The 15,315-nt window shown below is 36.0% G+C and overlaps 1 protein-coding gene across 4 annotated transcripts; it reads right to left on the reverse strand.

Moving 5' to 3' along the window:
• Positions 1-4,842: 4,842 nt before the first annotated feature.
• On the reverse strand, positions 4,843-12,622 carry KERA (keratocan). 4 transcript variants are annotated; one of them, XM_037064654.1, is made up of 4 exons: positions 12,550-12,622; positions 12,317-12,374; positions 10,125-11,018; positions 4,843-6,108 (listed from the first exon to the last, which is right to left on the reverse strand). In XM_037064654.1, the coding sequence occupies exons 3-4, from the start codon at positions 11,008-11,010 to the stop codon at positions 5,936-5,938; spliced, it is 1,059 nt and encodes a 352-aa protein (XP_036920549.1). In that variant the 5' UTR covers positions 11,011-11,018; positions 12,317-12,374; positions 12,550-12,622; the 3' UTR covers positions 4,843-5,935. The 4 variants fall into 4 exon arrangements, with proteins under 4 accessions (XP_036920549.1, XP_036920550.1, XP_036920552.1 ...); XM_037064655.1 differs by having other exon boundaries at positions 12,317-12,368; positions 12,550-12,616; XM_037064657.1 differs by having other exon boundaries at positions 12,317-12,368; positions 12,479-12,616.
• Between the last annotated feature and the right edge of the window lie 2,693 nt (positions 12,623-15,315).

Here is a 15,315-nt window from a genome sequence, read left to right on the forward strand (position 1 = left end):
TTGTTTGTCAATAGTTTGAATTATTTATCGGCATTCTCCTAGTCCATCTCCTGTTCCTGACTCAGTCTAATTCATGGGAGTATGACTATTTAAATGCAGAATTCTTCCAAAATTATTTAAAAATATTAACAAAATAAAAAAAATACATGCATTGTTTATATAAATCTATACAGACCTCTCCTTTCAACTATAGTCTTTATTCAACAATTTACATGACGTCTCTTATTTAATGAATCAAAACATTTCCAAATAACCTTGGTAAGAAACAAACTCATGATCTGCACATCTAAATGTTCTTTCAGAAAATATATTGCCATTTATTCAATTATTTAAGCAAAAATATTAGCATTTTCCTTCTTCTCACTCCCATCTTTCCAACAACCAAATCTTGACAGTTATATCTTTTAATTCTGTATTGGCTCCCTTCCCTCTATTTCTACCACTATCATCAGCATCTTTAACTCCAAACTACCTTAGCTTTTTCTAATATGTAAAACTCAAACCTAATTGAGCTTCTTACATCTATTCTCCTCCGAAAGTTTTTCCTCACTGTGCCAATAAGAAACTTTTGTGTAAGTGCATATATATAATGTGTATACACTCACACAAATTTAGCACTTATTTTAACACTTATTTAGCACTTACCATGTTTCAGGTAGTGTTTAAAGCACTTTACGGATTCTAAACCTTTTAATTCTGACCGTTATATTGGTGCTATTGCTGGTTTCCATTTTATAGATTGGAAGAAACCAAGACACAAAGAATTTAAAGATCCAGCCTGGGACCACACAATAGTGAAGTTTGGCTTTGAACTCAGCATTTTAACTTTAGTATTAATGTTCTTTGCCACTATATGATATTACCTCTCAGTTAACAGAGTCCCTTCTGATTTGAAGTACTTCTGTTAGTTTGACGTTGTTCCTAGGGACCACAGATTCTTTAAGCCCTACCTGGGATATTCTTCTTCCCTACACTTTGTTAAATTATTTTCATCCTTTTGGTTTTCCTTTTTATTTAATTAATTGGGTTTCAAAAATTACATGGGGTTCGGGTACACAATTCATAGGGTTCAATAGTGTACAGCACATCATCTGTACACTATTCCGTGTTCACCACCCCAGTCAAGTTTCTGTTCGTCACAGTTTATCCCCACACTTTTACATTTCATTAATAGTAATTTCTTTTTTTTTAATATTTTATTTGTTTATTTATCTTTAGAGGGGAAGGAGAGAGGGAGAGAAACATCAATGTATGGTTGCCTTTTGTGCGTCCCCTGCTGGTAGTTGGCCTGCAAAGAACCGGCCTGCAACCCAGGCATGTGCCCTGACTGGGAATCGAACTGCGATCGTCTGGTTCACAGGCCCGCGCTCAATCCACTGAGCTACGCCAGCCAGGGCCATTAATAGTAATTTCTTAAGGGAATCCCCCTGTCAATCACTGTTATGCTTTTAAATTTTTAACAGCTCCACTGAAGTGTGGTTGTACAAAACACTGCACATACTTAATGTACATATTTCACCACAGTCAGGGTAATAAACATCACCTCTGAAAGCTTCCTGTGCCACTTTGGGTTGTTTTTCTGTTTGTTTGTTTCTGTTTTTGTGTTTATCTGTGTGTGTGTGAACAATTTGACATCTACCCTCTTAAAGAGTTTTCTGGTGAACAATACAGGAGTGTTATAGACACAGTGCTGCAAGGAGAGTTCTAAAAGCTCATCATGTGTTAGTACTTTGTACTCACTGAATAGCAATTCCCCATGACTGATGCCTGCCAGCCCTGGTAACCACCAGTGTACTGTTTCCGGGGGGTCTGACTATTTCAGCTGCCTCATAGAGATGAGTTCATGCAGTATTCATGTTTCTGTGACTGGCTGGTTTCTCTCAGCATGATGTCCTCCAAGTTCATCCATGTTCTGGAGATGACAGGATTTCCTTCTTTTTAAGACTGAAGTATCCACTGTGTATATATTTTTTATCCATTCACTTTTTCTTCTTCTTCTTTTTTAAATATCAATGTATGGTTGCTTCTCATGAGTCCCCTGCTGGGAACTGGCCTTCTCATGTGCCCTGACTGGGAATCGAACCGTGATCATGTGGTTCGCAGGCCCGCGCTCAATCCACTGAGCTATACCAGCCAGGGCATCCATTCACTTCTTGACAGACATTTAGTTTGCTTCCATAATAGAAATAATGTTAATACTATTGTTTACCTAATATAATATAGACAAAATGCCATTTCAACATGTAATAAATATTATAAGCGTATTGAGGTATTTTACTTTTTTTTTCATGTTAAGTCTCAAAAACCCAGTGGCTGCTTTTTTTCTGTGTATGTTATATTTTTGTTTATATTTTATATTATATTATATTATATAAATATAATAATATTATATTATATTATATTGTTTATATTATATTTTTGTATGTTATATTATAGTTTCTGTTATGTTATATTTCATTGTGCTGTCCCCTGTTGATGGATATTTGGGTTGTTTCAATCGCGGTTATTGCAAACAAAATTGGCAGTAGATAGCTTCATATACATCCATGCAAGCATAAGATGTTATATAAGATTAAAAAAACTTTCCTAAGATTATTTTCTGAGTCTGGATTTAAGTGTCTATCAGTAATTATAAGGCAGATAGGGCTAGACTGAGAAATACTATCTATTCAAGGTGTATCCCAGCATTGTTTCATGAAACTGTTAAAACAATAAAGAAAAACACATTGAATCTATTGGCTGATACCTCGCCCTATGATAGTTAGTGGAATCTGAACTGAATTTTCCCACCCCATGCTAGTCCGCCTGCCTCACAATCAATCCCACAGACAATATCTATTGTTTATTGTTATCCAATTACAGTTGTCCCCATCCCCCCCATTAGTAATACCTATGGTTCACGTCTTTCAAATTATTTTTAGCTTTCATTTTAAATTAAATTGTGGGCTCAACTGAAAGGCTGACACTGAGACAATTCACAGAGCTCAGTCTTTTTTCCACCAGTCTCACATGCACTCATTTGTGCATGCACGTAGAGTTCTGCTCACTTTCACGCGGATGGATTCGACCACTGTAATCAAGACAGTGCTGCCCTGTCCCCACCTCCAGCCCCATCTTTAACCCTAGCAACCAAGAATTGGTCCTCCATGTCTGTCATTTTATTTCAAGGGTTTTAGGTGAGTAGAATAATAGCTTGTGACTTTTTGAGATTGGCCTTTTCTACCTGGTGTAGTTCCCTTGAAATGCACTGAAGCCTTGCAGGCATGTCCTTCATTCCTTTTTGTTGCTGTGCAGTCCTCCACATGTGGATGTTTCCATGTGCTCACCCAGTCACCCAGAGGAGCACATTTTAGTTGTTTCCACTTTGGGGCATTTACAAATGGAGCTACTCCAAACACTCATGTACAGTTTTTTTTGCCAATGTACATTTTCATTACTCTGGACAAATTGTCCAAGAATGACATCTCCGGGTCTCATGGTGGTAGAGCGTTTAGTTTTAGTAGAAACTCCCAAATGGCTTTCAAAGTAGCTGAACCATTTTACATTCCTACCAGCAATGATTGAGTGCTTATTCCACATCCTGATCACTACCTGATGGTGCCCCTGTGTTTGGGCCATTCTGACAGGTGTGCAGTGATGTTTCACTGTGGTTATAATCTGCATGTCTCTAACGGCTGACAAGATTAAGCATCTTTCCTTGGGCTTACCTCTATCTGTATCTGCTCAGTGAAATGTCTGTTCATGTCTTTTGCTCATTTTCTAAGTGGACTGTCTTACTGTAGAATTTTGAGGCCACATTTTATATTCTAAGTAGAAGGCTTTTGTCACCTAAGTGTTATGTAAATATCAAATCACTATTATTAATTTATTTGTACCCTGCAAGTCTGTTACTAGCATTCGTGTATTAGAGATTTGTGAATAGTTAGCTAATTTGTGTCTTACCCACTTAGTATAGTATAAGCTGTGAGCACTGCTGTATCTCGTGTGTGTAATAGAGTCTGATACATAAATCATGTTCAAAGTATATTTTCCAAAATAAAGGAAAAAGACAAGAATAAAGGAAGAGAAGAAAGGAGGAGAGAAATAGAAATCTTAGAACTGAAAAAGCCTAAGGTGAACCTTTCACAACTCTGCTTACAGGTCAGGAATCATTTTTATATTCTTTCTCTTGACTCATCACTCATGCTTTGTTCCACTGGTGTGTAATTCTTCCTCAAAAAAAGGTGCTTTCACTGCCGAGTGACTCTTAACAACTATTAAAAAATTCCTTCTTGGCTAGAGCTAATATATGTCTCATGTTAAATTTGACCCATACGCTCTGCTCTATATTTTGGAGCTTCCTGGAACATCCTTTGTCCCTGTTCAACACAGCAAATTTTCAGACATTTAAAGTTTTATGTGTCTCTCGACATATTCTTTTTTCCTAGTCTAATGATACCTGATTACCTATAGTTTGTGACATAATTGTATCTGATGCAATTTCATTAATGTATTTTGCAGTATTTTTTAAAAACATTCTTTTTCTTCACATCAATTAATTTTATTTCTTGTATTTAAAAAACTATGTTCAAAGTCTGCTAGCTAGTTCTTCTTTCCCATCCCAACTAAGTTCTATTGTAAAAATAAGTAGGAAAGACTGCACATTATATTCCCTTCCTGGGAATTCACATTATAGAATAACATACTAAGTTTCTGAGAAGCTTTGGAGTAAAGTAATATTCTGGAATTTGTTTAATCTGATTTTTCACAAATACATGTGATCCTTTTTCTAAGGAAATACATCACATTTTATAGACTTTTTCAGGATACTGTTTTGGAAAAATATATAAAGGCACGCATTAGTGTCAATGAAATATTTATTGTTTCTAACATATGTCTTACAAAACCACAAGTCCAAAGTAAGCTATACTTTGTTACTTACCAAAATTCTGGGTTAATTTTTTTAACTCATGAAAAACAGGTGTATTATGTCAGATACTTAGAGTATGAATTTTCTTTCATGTTTACTACAACAAAAAGATACAAAGTGGGAAAATATAGCCATGCTAGGAAAGTGGAAACAATTGTCACTGTAACATTTTCTATTAAAATGTGTTTCTAATAAAACTTGTGAGTAATGTCCCTGAAATAAATATTTTTAACTTCTGTTTGTTAGAAAGCATTCACTCTTTTTATCTAAAAAAATCCCCAAAACACCAACAAGTATATGAGCTGAACACTGTAATTCAAGTGGATTTCAAATGTTAAAATACTAAGATTCTGTCAGAAATGTGTTGTAATACACATAAAAAATGTAGGAGTTTAATTATTGGAGTACATTGTACTACATCTAAGAACAGCTGCTATAGAAAACAGTAGTAAATAAAAATGGTGGTTGCTCCGTTATTTGGTATTAAAAGGCTAAGACTCATTATGAAGTATTCGATGTATTTCATATTCATTCTTAAGCTAAATATTAAACTTTTACCTACAAAAGCTACTTAGCTATCTGAATTTAATTACTCCTTTATAATTATCACAAAGATCTCATTTTTTAAATGTTCTTCAGATCGTCCTACCTCTTGTTATGTTACTATATTTATACTGTAAATATAGTATCTACATAAGTACTTCCGAACATACAAAAGTATGTTCCTTCTATGCTGCAACAATGTAATTGCCTTATTTGGTATTAATAAGCTGTGAAAGAGACAAAAAAGAATTATCTTTGAGTTGATAAACTACTTAACTCTGTGTCTGTTTTATTTCTTTAAAAAGGTAGGCTATCCTGCACATCATCTTTGAATGGAAAACTGCACAGATGAAAGTGGTGGCCAAGAGCCATTGGAAGTGTGATTTTTGTTTTAAACCTATAAATGTTATCCAAATTTCATGTCAGAAATATTAGCTTGTTAATTAAACCAATTTTAGATTGTTGAAATAGCTGAAAATATGTTTAAATAATGATAGTCTGGAGGAGCCTGAAGCAGGTCATTAAATCCATTGGGATCGGTGATTTGATTTCATTTCCATCCAGTCGAAGGTAGCTCAGGTGAGGTCCGTAACTGAAGAAATCTTGGTCTGCAGGAAGTGTGGCAGGCGTAGGACATATTACAGAAACGTTCACATCTAGGGAGACGAAGAGAGTAAGAATGAATGACTTGGAACACAAGAGGCTAGGGCACAGAAGACCAAGAAACTTACAACAGTTGTATTGAGGGCCAGTCTTATAATCCATGGAAGTGGAAGCCAACCCTTTTTGCCTAAGTTGGGGGGTTATACATGTATGTCTTATAAAAGTATTATTGAAAAAAAGGGCCACATAAGCATAGTCATTTCATTCCGTATTCTGCTTTACTTAGTACAGAGCACTAGAAAGGACACATTATTAAAAACTTTGATGGAAACAGGATGAGAGGAGGCATGCTTAGGTTAGTATAGGCTGAGACAGGTAGGACTTAGGGTATTTGCTAGAAACAACAGTTCAAGGCTGGTATGGGAAGAATGGGAAGAAATGGGAAGAAATGGTGCATAAGTAGATGGATGGATGGGTGGATGGATGGATGCATAGGTGAAAAATCAGTCTATTAGAGAAAATGCTTTAAAATTACCTTAAAATGAAAAATTTCAAATTAATAGTGTATAACCAGTTTTTTTTAAAAAAGTACATTTAACATAAGTATATGTATATGTAACACATAAAATAAGTTGAATTTTTATTAAGTGTGTTTAATTGGAAAGGAAACATTTGCCAAAAGTTGAATTGCACAAAATTCAAGCCAGGAAATAATCCATCAACCTTTTCATATGGTCAAGATATGAGAAATTGTGAACCTGCCTTGGATCAGAGTCACTGGCATTGATGATATTATTGATGATAATACTGAAGTTTAGGGGCATTCAGGAGATAAGGCCTGTTAAACTAGCAAAATTCAGGGAAGTGTAATAGCTGATCACAGCCATGAATTCATGTATTTTGCCTTTAAATCCCATTCTGAAACTATCTGGATTGAGAATTCTTCCTTAGAAGATAAGACACACCTAAGTCGGGCAATGGTTCCCCTTTGTGTTCTGTTGGTACGTAGGTATTTACATCATCCTGGAAGATTTCATGTGTAGAGTGAGGTTGCTTTGCTAGGGTGTTATGCCATTTTGTGAACTGAAGTAGCTAAAAATGACTCATATTTGTAAAACAATTTTGTGTTTATAAAGTTATTTTTTACATTATCACTTATCATCACACAGCCTTTATCAGGCCTTATTTTGCTCCTCACCTGGCTGTTGTGAGCATAGAGGTTCAGACAGGGAAGGCAGTGCACACGAGGTATTTCAGCAAGCGAGTCAGTGCTGGATCCCAGCCTAGCCTCTTCCTCCTGCACAGGGCGCCCTTCCTACTGGAGAGACTGTGCCCTATCTCCTCATCCTCATCACCCTCATGCCCTTTAATCAAAGCTTGTGTGAATACATGCAACATAAGAAACATGCACTCTAAATTTAATTGTGTTTTTATAAATTAATTATGGAATTTCTGAGAGACCACTTAAACATCACTTATCTGGACACACAACAATTTGCCAAAATTAAAGTCCCTTGAGTCGTCCAGAAGAAATCAATTTGCTTTCGCCAGTTTGCATGCGACAAGTTTACTGCCTTGTAAATTCTGAGAACTCTTCTTATAAAAGGTACATTTCTTGGAAACTACTTCGAGATCATGTGGCCAGAAGTACTAAGCATTTTAACAATTAATATAACACAGTGTGATACAATGGTGAGCCAGTAATAGCCATGAAAATACTTATTTTAAATTATTTTTCTTGGAAAGCAAAAATGACCATGTTTTATATCTGTGTTAAGAAGCAAACAAAGCAATTTCTCTTTGTTGATGTAGTTGCTCTTAAAATTGTTGATAGAAAGCTTTCTAAACTTTTGTATTCTCAGAATTGATGAAAATCAATTCTGAGAATTGTATGATACTGTTATACTGTATGTGTGGGGGAATACTCAAAATGAGAAGCCCTGGGCTCAGTTTCCTGCTATTGTACTCACTCTTTGTTCTTGGCAAGTGTACATCCTCCCCTAGTTGATCCTCGGTTTCTCTTCCCTCAGAAATTCCTAACAATAGAACATAAGACTCCTACAAGGATAACTTGGGGCTCTCAAGTGAGGTTCTGGAGCAGCAGTATCAATGGTTTACCTGGGACCTAAGTGGTCACCTGAGACCTGCCGAGTAGGACACATAGTCCTCCAGATGATTCTCATGCTCACTAAGGTGTGAGACCAATTGAAAGGCAGAAACACATGAGAAAACACTTTGTAAAAACTCTCTAAAATATGAGTGAAAGAACTACAGAGTCCTATTCTTTATGTAACTTTGTATAATGCTGTACATGCCCACCTGCAGGTTGAATTTTGCTATCTCATTCCTAAACACCCTCATTCTTAATTTCTTTTGGGGAATCCCTGATTCACAAACAGGGATTTATGGGGAATCACTTTAAACTAACTCCCCACCTCAAATGTTTATGAGGATTTTGTTGTCAAATGAGGAATACACCTGTAGAAGTATAGAATTTTCATCAGAAAAAAAATTGCATGCATTTCAATCAATACTGGCTGTTGCACTATCTGGTTCAGTGAAATAGATTATAATCACATTTTGTGCTGCATGGTTTGCTTTTGACTACAGAATTAAATAACATATCTTGTCACCATGGAAAAATTCCTGTCCTGGCAGCAACCTGCTTATTAATTCCTGGATTTTATGCTCAAGTATGCTGTTAGAAAAACCAAACAGATCTTGAATAGCTGAGCAGTACCTGGTAGAAAATGGTCTGTTTTTATAACTGGGATGTTCATGTGAACGTATACTTAAAGAAAATCTTAGTTTGTAATGACCAGACAGCATAGCCTTCTGACAATTATCTGTGTTATTTTCCTACAAACCATCTGATTCTCACTGGAGGCATACATTTGCTAAGGCTGTTCAGGAGAAGTCTACTCAAGATTTCCTTCCTAAAGGGCTCATGCTGGGATTGAAGGTGCACAGAGAGGTGCCAGGCTGATTCCAATAACCCAATGGCTGCACCAAGACATTGTCCACTTCTACACCATGGTCTCAACATAATTTTGAAGGTGCCAAGTTTGCCTTTAACATCCCCAGCCTCTTCTTTCTATAACTACATCTTTTCTGGATGGCACCACTGCCTCCAAGGCACTTGGCACTCATCTCGCTTTCCCTCATTGAAAGCTATTTTCAGGAAAGGAGAAGATATTCTACCTTGTTGATTGCTATTAGTCCTAAGCAGTTGCCAACTTCAGGGACATTTGGTTCCATTTAAGTTGAGCACAGCCTTATCAGGGCAGTATTGGCCCCCAGTGCAAGGTCTTAGCATCAGCAGTCTCAGCACCACCCCAGAACTTGTTGCAATGGATAGTCTCTGGTCCCGTCAGACGTACTTCAGGAGACACTCTGAGGTGGAGCCTTGGGGTCTGAGCACACTGACATGTGAGAAACCCACTGCCCAAAGCAGGGATTCTAATGAGGGTGGTGACAGAGACCTGTTTTTAGGACAAGGGTGCCTTTCAGATAACCTCTGAATCATATATCTTCTGTTACTGTCTGTGACATTGTTAGTGCCTAGAATATTTTCTGAAATAAAGCTACTCAGTGAGGTACAAAAATCAAAATTTTTTTAGAGTTAAAGAAGTAGAGATTTTTAGTTTCCCCAATAGATAATTGCCCACTGTGGGTTACTAAAGTCCACTTTTCAATCTGCAATTTGAAGATTGAAACTTTTGGGTTCACTGAAAACTATCTGTAAATAGATAAAGCTTAATACACTTTTTTGAAGTTGATGTCTTTTTAAAGAATTGTTGTTCAATTACAGTTGTCAAAGTTTTCTCCCATTAATTTCCCCTGCCTTACTTGCCCCCACCTCCCACATTCAACCCTCCCCCATCCCTGTTGTCTTTGTCCATGGGTTCTTAGCTTAATACACTTTAAAAATCAAAAATACACTTTAAAAATCTAAGTAGAGATTAGTTGGGGAAAAAGAATAAGAGATTGTCTATTTTTAAAGAAGATAGGGAATGAATTTAATGACTGTGAACTTTTTAGTCAAAGCCACACCCTGATGGCTACTTACTCTCAATCTTGTTATGATCAAGGTGAAGGTGCTGCAGGTGGGCGTTGATTCGGGGGACCTTCGTGAGCCGATTGTGAGACAGCTGAAGATCTAGAATGGATGACACGTCAAAACCACTTGAAGGGAGACCTGCATCTGATAATTTGTTGTGGTTGAGTCTCAGGAAGGCCACTTTAGGAATCACATTAAAATAATTTTCTGGTATTCCCTCAATGGAATTGTTGTCTAAAAACAGTTGCATTGTGTTGGCTGGTAATCTTGGCGGCATATTCCTTAGGGCATTCTTGGCCATATTTAGTTGTATGAGGTTCTTAAGTCCCTTGAAGGTGTCTCTTTGAAAGGCATTGTCTAGTAGTTTATTGTGTTGCAGGTCAAGAAGGGTCAGGTTCTCCAGGTTGCTGAAGGTCCCTTGAGGAATTCTGGACACCTTATTTCTGGCTAATTGTAATTGTTCTAAACTTCTTGGCAATGGAGAAGGTACCTCCTCTAGCTCATTATCTTCAAGGAATAAGAAAAGCAGCTTCTTTAGCTGGCTCAGGGCTCCTTTTTCAATTCCGTAGTTGGTTATTTTGTTCTTGTTGAGATTGATCCATCTCAGCTGGGTGGCATTTTCAAATGGCTTCTCAGGAATTGTTTCTATCAGGTTGTTTTCAAGGTAAAGATACCAGATCCTTGAAGGAATAGCAGGGATTTCTTTGAGACCACGATTTTCACAATATAAAGCAGTAGGGAAACTGGGGGGACAGAAACATTCCCTGGGACAATCGAAGTCTTGCTCATTCCAACCTTCCGGATCATGCACCTCATAGACCTGTCTCACTGTCCGAGTCCACACTGAGCCTGTTATGAATACCACCCAGATGATGAAACAGACGGGGGTTGCCATCCTAGTATCTAGGACAAAGGAAACAACTGTTAGGTATTGAAGATCTTATGCGTCAAAATGATTAGTAAACATTGCTTCTTTGAGGGGAGGATAAACACCTATCAACATTTTACACAGAGGTGTTAATTTATACCTGTTTATTTAGTAAGCACTACATGAAGTGCTTTGCAAAAGCTGAAACTCACTCACCAACTTGTAGCTTTCTGGTTTTAACCCAAGCGTAATGAAAACTGAGAAATGAAAAGCAAATTTTAGAAGCTCTAAGTGTTTTTCCATTTCAAGCTATTTAATGCAAGGAAGCTAATTGAAATCTGGAGTTGAATTCAAGAGTACAAAAAGATGACCTTTAAATAATTCGAATTGAGAGTCTGTTGTTCCTAGGAAGTAGGCATATGCTTTTACTTTTATTCCTAAATGAGCAGAACATCTGGATGAGATTTCCCAGGCTCTTTGGGCCTTGAACCAAAGAAAGCAATCAAAGAACGTTTTAGCAGTTTGTTGTGAGGAAGATTTTAAGATCTGAAGAAAAGTGTGTGATTAATCTTTTACTCTGTTGCTCAACTGCTCAGGTAAGTTTTATTTGGGGGTGTGGGGAGAGACTTCTAATATAAGTGCAGGCTCAAGTTGTTCAGCTAAGAAATTTGAATGAAGAAATCTCTAATATTACAATTAGGTAAATAATGTATTTAAGTACAGCACTTCTGTGGTTGATAAGAAACAAATCAAAACATGTTTAGGATGCAGGTAGAGTTTCCTATTTTCAGTATGGCCACGAACAAAGAATAGGTTAACATTTACTGACATGATACATCTGAAAATCATAAGCCCTTTCCAATGATTATAAACAAGAATATAGGTACAATAAATTCTCTTAACAGGAATATATACCTATATCTATATATGTAGTTATATACAGATATAATATATGTAATATACATAATCACTAGCATTTAACCAATATACATTTAGTTCAACTACTTGATCATAAGGACCGAATAAATTTTACTGATTATTTAGGAAAAGAGAAAATAAACCAGTATTATTTATGAAAGGCTGAATTTCAATTTTGCTACTAAATTGAGGGAGAGGACAAGTGCAGAGCTGCTTCTGCAAGCTGTCAGACTTCTTACAATTCCAAAACGCTGCTCTGGTCATCTTCCAGCACAAACATTAAAATATTTCTTTCTTTGTATTTTTGTTCAGAATAGGAATTTGTTTTAGTTGTTGAAGCTTTAACTCTGCCTCTGATGAATCAGAACTTTGAATTCTTAACTACAAGAGTTTTAAAAAGTGCAAAATAGTTTACCTTGCTGTCCAGGAAATATACCGTTGAGTCCTGTGTCTGGGTCTGAAGTTCGCTAAAACTCAGTTAAGAAAAAAAAAAAACACAAAGAAAAAAAAACTTTGACTAAAGTAATTGTTTTTATTTCATGCTATCAAGCTTCCTATAAGAAAAAAATAAGCTTACTCTGACTAGTCACCATGAACACCTTTTGATCTATTGTTTCCACTTTGACAGAGCTTTGGAAGCCCGCTTACCTCAGTCTTCTTGGATCTTCTTCTCCCCTTTCTATTGGTCGCTGCTCTTTCACAGTAATGGATTGACCCAGGCTCCACTGTTGTGTTTTTATGAATCCTCCCTAATATATATGCATCAGAACCTCCAACTTTAACCCCTCCAACAACCCCAGCACTCAGTACCCAGACAGCCCCACACAGGAAATTCTGACTTTAGTCTCAAGAACCTATAACAATAATTGAGGGAAATTTGCACCTTGAATTCACAGTTTCAGTGCTATTGTAGTGTACTAACATCTATCAGCAGGCAACTTAGGCAGTTTTAGTTTTAAGTGTAATGAAAGAGATTTTAAGACATTTTTTATATAGAAGGTCTTTTTAAAAAATGAATACAAAAATAACGATTGATGCTCTCTGCTTATGTGGAACTGTATTTTGTTTGTTTTTTATTATATAAAACAGATTCTCGAATTTTATTTAGATATACTTTGTTTAAGGGAAAAAGAGAGAAAATGTATGTAAAAAGTTAAAAACCAAAATCTGGAAACCTATACCTAATGTTGGCATTAAAAGTAGTGTCAGGATCTGTTTTAGAGAAATAAAGTTTTGTGTCTCTAATTCCTACTAGGAGCTTTATTCCAAATACCTTTTTTAATGAATTTTTTTCCTTACCACAACAGGTATTTCACATTTACTTTGTTACAATACATTCTGTTTCACTGCTATTTTTTTCTTTAACACATACATCTAAGATAACATTTTTCAGTTTCTATATTTGAGGAATTGTAATGCCTTTTGAGAAACAGACACAATTTTTTAAAAAACTCATTTTAGATATTATTTCTGAATATCTGAAACATTCAGATTGATTGGTTATACTTTTGTTTTTTACAAGAATCTGTCTTATTCTGAAATCAGGAAGCTTAATTTATATGACTTATTCAAAACTGTTCACATAGGTATTATGAAAGAGCCCAGGGAAGAGGAAAGAGCGTTAGGTTCAAAGCACCATTTCTGAACCACCTCCCCCTGCCCTCCTAACCATTGGCAGGTCAATTGGAGCTTAATTTCTCATCTGTAAAATAGCAGTGGATTGCCTCACAGGGGTGTCCCTAGTTTGTGGTGAATGATTATGGAAACGTGAGCCTTTCTTTGTTTAGAATTAGCCTTTTTGTCACAACTGGGAAATGCATTCAAGCTAAGAGCTTTTAGAGACTAAGTTCTGAGTGACACATGATCTCTTCATAGTTTTACACAACACTCATATCATATTTTAAGAAAAAATCAAATGTTATTTGCTTTCTCACAATGATATCTCTCTACATTTTCTTTTCTCTTTTATCCTTTTTTAAACCCTCAGGATATAAATAACAGATGATCTTCAAATCTGCACAACTCCCCTTCAGCTACTCTCTTATTTCTTTATTTTCTTTTTTAGGGAATCTTATTTCAGTCATTTCTTAATTTTACTACACAGATGTTGCTACGAGTTTACTGAAGGAAAATCAGAACTGAATACTGGCTGGCTGCCTGAACACTCTTCATTTTCTGTTCACCATTCCACCCATGACCTACCCACAAAAATACGGCTTCTCATCCCTCCACTTCCTTAAAATTGCTCCCACAAAAATGAACAGTAACACTTATATTTACTAACTATTGAAGTTTATTAGTGTTTAGTTTACTTGAGTTGTGATGTTTAGAATGCTGGCTCTCCCCTTTTATTAAATGTTTCTCTGACATCATTCTCCTCACTTTTCCTTCCCTCTTCTGTTGACCTCTCCTGTCTATATTCCGAAACTTTCTGTTTCCCCCTAACATTTTTAAAAGTGTTTCCAGCATTTAGAGCTCTTTGATATTCTATACTCTTTTTGTTGTATTCACATTTCCTGTGTTATTCCATAGTTTTAACTGCTCCCTCTATTTAATAGAGTCTATTATGATGACTCCTGAGTATCTTTCTCCAACCCAGTCTGAGAGACCTGCCCTCGATTGTGGGTATACATCTGCTTTCTAGAAACCACCTATTGCATTTCTCAAAAGCATATACCTAAAATAAAATGTATTATCTCCTTTTACTTTTAAGTACTTTTGTTATTTTATACTTTTGAATGGCACTATCATCTTACCCAGACTCTTAAACTGGAAATCTGGAAATCATTCTTACCTCTTTTCTCTTATTTTGTGAGCATAAGATAACAGTCACATTTTAAAGATCCTGGGAGACATGATATAAATAAAAATGACCATCTACAGTGCTTCCCAGGTTTGATGTCATTGTTTCCAGACTAAAAACACAGAATGTTTTCCACTGGTAGTATATTCCCTGTCTCTCTTGATTTTTCCTATTACAATTTAATCTAACCTGCTTTGATTACTGATTCTTGCAAAATGGAGACAAATTCTTCATTGAATCTGCTTTGATAAAAGTTCAATAAATTAAATTAAGAAGGTGGTGAGAATGAGTTGTGCCTTTGAAGAGTTAATGAAAGACTTTTCCAAGTCTTATCTGACTCAGCTTAAATGCAAAAAGGATGCCTACGGGGTCATGATATGGCTTTGCCATTGTTTCTCTAACGACAGATTGGTGTTTTAGAAGTCCAGGGGGCTTTGGACACAGTCTATTCAATAAATATTTACTGAATGAAGCATAAATATCACTTTAGTAGCCATGAGTTTTTGATCAGCATAATTATGTAAATAGAAACATACTAGAGACCTTTAGATATATGGTGAAAAAATATCCATGTTAGAGTTTTCTTTCTGCAAATTACTAGTTGTTTGAGC

The sequence above is a fragment of the Sturnira hondurensis genome, unplaced genomic scaffold (genome assembly GCF_014824575.4).
Source record: "Sturnira hondurensis isolate 20B ecotype Veracruz unplaced genomic scaffold, ASM1482457v3 Scaffold0015509, whole genome shotgun sequence".
Classification (NCBI taxonomy): Eukaryota; Metazoa; Chordata; class Mammalia; order Chiroptera; family Phyllostomidae; genus Sturnira; species Sturnira hondurensis.